Source organism: Bidens hawaiensis, unplaced genomic scaffold, assembly GCF_021521415.1.
Source record: "Bidens hawaiensis isolate Kalapana, Puna unplaced genomic scaffold, B.hawaiensis_p1.1 tig00037740_1, whole genome shotgun sequence".
NCBI lineage: Eukaryota > Viridiplantae > Streptophyta > Magnoliopsida > Asterales > Asteraceae > Bidens > Bidens hawaiensis.
Window position 1 is genome coordinate 130,334 of NW_027496609.1, and position 6,630 is coordinate 136,963.

Below are 6,630 nucleotides of genomic sequence, written 5' to 3' on the forward strand. Positions count from 1 at the left end.
CTATAACGGTCATAAACCGGTTTATAAAAAAACCGGTTAACCGGTTTTTTAGTAACCGGTTATTTAAAAAAACCGGTTTTTTTATAACCGGTTTGAAAACCGGTTTGGGCTCTAAAAAGTATAACCGATATACAAACCGGCGGTTTGTAAACCGGTCAAACCGGTTTTAAAAAAACCGGTTTTTTAAAAAACCGGTTTCCGGTTTAAACCGGCAAACCGGTTCGAGGACCGGTTTTTTTGACCACCTCTAGGTAAAAGTAGTAAGAATGGACCCTTTTGTTACAGCAGTTATCAGTAACAAAGATATGTATTTAATTTAGAGTTGTTTTGTTATCTGGTTGAAATGTGTAATCCGGACCCAGCCATATTATTATTCGTGTAAAAGGTTTCAACTTAACCTGTACACACACAAAATCTGGTCGACTCTTAGACGACTTGTTTTGACCCATTTAACATAAAATTAAAATATTGTTTAAAATAAAATGGATTTAATTTAGAGTTGTTTATGACTAATAATCTAATATGATGTTTTTTTTAACAAAAAAGATAACTAGAAACATGAAATTTGATTGAAAGTTGCAAGTGTATACGAAAAATGAAAAAAAAAACAAAAACGCAATTATAAAAGTTTCATTTTGATTAATTAAACGGGTTAACGTGTCAACCTATCTGTTTTTTTAATCGAGTCATGTAATCCAAAATCTGTATTTTTTTTGTGTCGGGTTCATGTAGCATCCATAGTTGCCCACCCTAGGTGTAGCTCCTTTGAATGCACCCTTCAACCAGGAAGAAGTGCTTTTCTTAGCGTTACGTAAAGTGTTCCTCATTTAACTAACTTTTAGATACAGTTTATCTATATTTATTTCTTTGAACAACTATTTTTTTTACGTTTTACTTCATGTTTTAAGTGAGATTAAAACTCACAACCATTTGGTTGTAAGGCATACATATTTATAGTGATGAGAATTTTGTCCCAAATATGCATACCGTATCTATACACGTACCTGCATCCCTTACGATTTAGCCTATTGGGTACGGTATCGGTACTCGTTTTTGTTGAATTTATGTACATGTACAATCGGGTACATGTACGGGTACGATACAAGCGTGCTTGGTATTTTGTACATGTTTGAAATATATAGAGGTTTAATTGAGATTCTGTATATTTAATATATAAAATAAATTCTTTAGCCATGTTATTATTGAACAAGTACCAAATGCTTCTTCAATATTAAATAATATAACATCCAAAACTCGAATAAAGAAACAAATCACTTAAAGCTGACAACTGGATTAGGGTTCTTTAATACTATCTTATCATTAAATCGACGACCAATTTGGTAGTTGTATTAATTTGGTACCCATCATGTACTTGTACGAGTACGGATAATCGAATCAATTTAGGTTGTTTGTTATCCGTATTTGGAAATAAAAAGATACAAATTGGTACAAAAACAGGTACCAGGGCCGGCTCCGAGAAAGCAAAAAAAAAAACATTTGGGCCGAAAACGAAAAATTTTTTTGGTCTTAAGTAAAAGGAGTATTTTGTTGGGTTTAAACAATTTAATTTTGATATGAGTTTACATGGCTATAATTTAGGTTGTGTAAAAAACTTTTGTATAAAAAATTGGATTAAACATGTCTCAAATGGAACTAAAACCCATAACCTTTTGGTTGAGATTAATACCCTTTGCCACTAGAATAAACTAGTTGTTATGCAATTTAATTTAAACAGTAAATATACATATTGTTTTAATAAAAATACATATAATTTTAAAAAAAATAAAAAAAATTCGGGCCTAACGGGGTGTCGGGCCTGTGGCTGTTGACCGCCCCGCCATACCTTATGGTTGGCCCTGGCAGGTACCATACTGAAATTCCCGTACCTTATCGAAAAATTTGGTACGAGTATTAGTACATGTTTTTATTAATTTTCGATACGAGTACAATCGGGTACAGATACAAAAACAAATACGAGTAGTGTACCAAACTCATCCTAGACATTTGCACCAAGCTAGTGGCGGTTTTACCGTTTATCTATCCTGAGTAGGCCTGTAAACAAACCGAACGTTCGGTGAACTATTCGTGAATCGTTCGGTGGGAAGTTCTTTTATATTCGTTTATTTAATAAACGAACAAACAAGAACAAAAATTTTGTGTTCGTTTAATTAAATGAACGAACATGACATGTTTTGTTACATTTATGTTCATGAGTGTTCGTTTATGTATTAATAGAAAATAATTAAATATTATCTAGATAGGTCATCTGTTTAAGGTTTTATATTTGTTAATTTGTGTTCATGTAAGTGTTTTCATTTAAGTTTGTTTATGTTTGTTTGTGTTCATTTACATTTGTTCATGTATGTTCGTTTATCTTTGTTCAGTTATGTTCGTTTAGATTTTAAACAAACTAACACAAATATCCCTTTTTAAATAAACGAACACGAACATAAATATTTATTCGATTAAGTGTCCGTGTTCTTTAAAGTTAAATGAACGAACACGAACATGCTCTGGTTCGTTTTCATTCGATTCTTTTACAGGCTTTCATTATTCACATTGATGAATACATCGGTCTCAATCTCTAGGCCCTGCTGATTTTATTTGTGTTCGTGAACACATTAATTTCGTTAATGAACGAACACGAACATAAAATCTCGTTCGGTAAGTGTTCGTGAATACATTATTTTCTTAACGAACGAACATGAACAAAGCCTTGTTCGTGTTCGTTCGGTTCGTTTACAGCCTGATTAAAAAAAAGGTGATATGACAGTAACTGCTTTTAACCACCCTGCACTCCACTCCCTTCAAACTTCTTCTCAACATGTTCCTTCAAACCCTAATTCACATCCATGACAACCATCAAACCCCCAAATCCAATTCAAACCCTAACCCTACCTTCTTCTTCTTCTTCTTCTTCTTCATCTCAATTCTCCAAATTCACCCCCAAAATCCTCTCTTCTCACCACCAACCTCCACCGAAACCTATTACATTACTCTCAGTCCTCCGATCCATCCCGGACTGGGCCGACGGCATCAAGGAGAGGCGTATGAAACAGAGGCGCCCGCTTTACAGCCACCACGACTGGATCCGCCACCGAAGCTCCTTACGCCACCTCCGCCATCTGCTCTCCAGCCTCACTTCTAGGGTTATACTCTCCTTAGTCCCGCCGGTGATTGCCTTCACGTCCGTTGCGGCGGTTGTTGCCAGTTACAACACGGCGGTTATCTGGCATTTGCTGCCGGAGGTGTTCCCGGTGCTCCGGGCCTCGTCGCTGCCGTACCAGTTGACGGCGCCCGCGCTGGCGTTGCTGTTGGTGTTCCGTACGGAGGCGTCGTATTCGAGGTTTGAGGAAGGGAGGAAGGCGTGGAGTAAGGTCATCTATGGAACGAATGATTTCGCCAGGCAGGTGATGGTGACGGTCGAGGCGGAGGAGGATTTCGTGGTGAAGAACGCGCTTTTGCGCTATATTATGGCCTTTCCGGTTGCTCTTAAGGTTTAAATTTACTCATTTTGATTGCCTTTAATTATAGATGCAAGTAATTATCTGATAATTAGCATGATTAAGATTTTTGTAGGTCTAGTTTTGGTTCGACTCGGTTGCTCTTAATGTTTAGATGATTTGCTCATTATAACATAAAATCAAAACTAGTACTTGATCACACTCCTAGTGATACAAGTACATAAGTGCTTATATGATTTGTACATTATCACGCACAACTCCGTTTGAATCTTATATTCAGAATTTTATAAAACTTTATATTTTAAGTAAGTTATAAACAAATGAAAAAGTGAAACTTATGGGTGGGTGTCTACGGCTGTAAACGAACCAAGTATTCGGTGAAACTGTTTATATGCTGTCTGTCGGGAAGTTTGTTTATTATGTCTTGCCCTGAGGATTTAAATACCTCGGCTAAGCCGAAATAAAAAGGCCGGTAGGCCCTAATGAGTAACAAGATATATAAACTAATTTTTTTAACGACGATTAAGTTTTTTAAAATTTTGTTTGGGCCCAATAGCTGAAATGAATTATGGTTAAAAAAAATTTTGGTCCCAATATGATTAAGATCCATACCTGTTTTATAAAAAAAAAAAATTATATATTTAAAAGAATTTTAGCCCCCCAAATCAAATGAAACATTGTTTGTGTTTTCGTGAATCGCTCACAAACAAGTTCATTTTATTAATTAACGGACACGGACAAGAAATTCTGTTCGGTGAGCTTTTCGTGAACCGTTCGCTTTGTCTGATACAAACTTAACGGACTAACATGAGCAAGGCCTTGTTTGGTTCGGTTCATTTACAGCCCTAAGTGGGACACTTGCCAAAATGTAATTGGCCAAAAATATTTAAAAATGTTTATGGTTTAAATGGTAAGTTTATATGAATGAAGGGGGACTTATTGTAACTTTTAAACTGCCATAGTGTTAAACTCCAAACCAACGCGTTAGTTGAGCTGAGTGTAGTACAGTGGACTTTTGTGAGAGCAAGAGTTTATGATAAATACTAGAGACTCGCTTTTACACATACTTCTTTATTATATATATGTTCGGGGTCTTGTTCAGCAAGTTCTTAAGAATGCTTAAACATTGAATGCAGTGCCATTTGGTTTATGAATCTGATATCGGAACTGATCTTAATGGTCTGCTCGAGGATGATGATCTGGCAATACTACTTAGTTCAAATCATCACCCGCGCTGCATTATCCAGTTCATCTCTCAAAGTGTGAAGTTGCTTGATTTAGAGGAGCCAAAACGGACTGTATTGGTAAATTGACTAAACTTTTAACCGAGAAGTTATAGGTTTGACTGAAATGGTATTCGGTGGTAAAAGTTTGTGCTTTAAATTGCAGGAATCAAAGGTTACTTGTTTCCATGAAGGTATCGGTGTTTGTGAACAGATTATGGGCATTCCTATTCCGCTTTCTTACACGCGGTTGACTTCAAGATTTCTTGTGTTGTGGCATCTTACCCTCCCAATCATACTCTGGGATGATTGTAACTGGATTGTGGTCCCTGCTACGTTTGTCAGCGCGGCTTCTTTATTCTGCATCGAAGAGGTCCATCTCTCTCCCTCTCTGTGTCCTTTGACTTTTGAAGGTCAAAAGAAGTAAATGTTTAATTGAAACTAGTTGACTTGTCAAGTTTAATCTCAATGTGCTCTTGTTTGCGGTTTTGTTATAAAATTTAATATTGATTGTTAAATTCTGGATAGAAATTGAGAGGATGCAGTGATGCATTTCTGTATTATTCCCTTTTTGTCAAAGATTGCATTTTTTGATGTATATGTGTTTTATCTTGGTACAAACTGAATGGCGTAGACCTATGCTGATGTATAATATCTAATAGCTAGATTTGAGTATGAGACAGGCATTGCATTTTTATATCTTTTCTGTTGACTTCAATGGTTAAACATTGCATTTTATGGATCTTATTGCACACTTGATACCAAGAAATTATTAGATGTAACATAATAATAAAATATCTGGTTGAAAGTTGAAAAAAATAGTAACCAATTCTGAAGTGTTTAGATGTTTATCAATCTTGTTGACCTTAAAAGTCGAAACAATATTTTGCTGACTTCAAACGTCAAACACTGCAGAGTATGGATCTTATCGTACACAATACTAAGAAACTGTTTTGTGTAAATAATAATTAAATAATTGTTCTTGTTGACCTTAAAAGTCAAACATTAACGCAATCAGAAGAGAATTTTGTAGGTGGGAGTTCTGATTGAAGAACCTTTTCAGATGCTTTCTCTAGACGAGCTCTGCGTACGCGTTTGTGAAAATGTAGAAGAGGCAATTAAAAGTGAGAAAAAGATTCAAGAAACTTTAATAATGAGAAAAGAGGCTGCAACCTACCCTTCGTTAAACGGGCACCCGACGTCTGGCGATGAACAAATGAGTCGGTCTAACAGTAACAGTCCGTCGTCAAGATAAGTGGTCACATACTGCTATTTGTGGTTCTCTGAGACCCATTATTGCATTCTCATTTCTTTTCACACGAAAATAACAGAAATGTTGAATGTCTTGTTGTAGGCATAGGTCTTTTAGTTATATGCTTATTATTTTTGTTAATAAACAATTTAGCTCTTCATGTCAAGAAATGTGTTTTGTGTTTGAATACAAAGCACAACGAAAAGTATGCTTATCTTGCAACCAATGACTACAAAACACAACTCAAATCGTTCCAAGGAAACGTTAGTGTCTCTTGGTTTCTTTTCTGTGGTATACGACCCAACACTTGATTTGTAACACCCCGGCTTTAAGCGGAATACGCCCGGGTGTAACGTACAAATCACTCATAAGCTCGTAACGCTATTAAAGCGACAATAATTATATTTATTTCATTTCATAGCATAGCAAGTACACAAATTGTTCATAAGAGTAAAAGGAACAATAAACACTTCATCAAATCACAAACAAGTTCTTTATTTAAATAACATAAGGTATGCTAATGATCTTCATACGTAGCATTTCATCGTATCAACCTGCAGCACGTTTAAAATAATAGATTTTGTCAACAACACATGTTGGTGAGTTTTCATAAGTTTTGTGTATACATATATATATATAAAACTCGCGATTCAACAATCGTCATGCAATAAGTATTCAAGCGTAAAGTGAA

At 35.6% G+C, this 6,630-nt stretch overlaps 1 protein-coding gene across 1 annotated transcript; it reads left to right on the forward strand.

The window, feature by feature from the left end:
- Positions 1-2,852: 2,852 nt before the first annotated feature.
- LOC143589706 (voltage-dependent chloride channel 1, chloroplastic-like) lies at positions 2,853-6,034 on the forward strand. Its single transcript, XM_077070395.1, has 4 exons — positions 2,853-3,497; positions 4,601-4,768; positions 4,854-5,060; positions 5,721-6,034. The coding sequence occupies exons 1-4, from the start codon at positions 2,853-2,855 to the stop codon at positions 5,940-5,942; spliced, it is 1,242 nt and encodes a 413-aa protein (XP_076926510.1). The 3' UTR covers positions 5,943-6,034.
- Positions 6,035-6,630: the final 596 nt, after the last annotated feature.

Excerpts from the sequence above, each read along its gene's own strand:
- LOC143589706 (XM_077070395.1), top strand. The coding sequence starts at position 2,853 with ATGACAACCATCAAACCCCCAAATCCAATTCAAACCCTAACCCTACCT. Across the intron at positions 3,498-4,600 it reads CCTTTCCGGTTGCTCTTAAG|TGCCATTTGGTTTATGAATC; the intron begins GTTTAAATTTAC and ends CATTGAATGCAG. Across the intron at positions 4,769-4,853 it reads AGCCAAAACGGACTGTATTG|GAATCAAAGGTTACTTGTTT; the intron begins GTAAATTGACTA and ends TTTAAATTGCAG.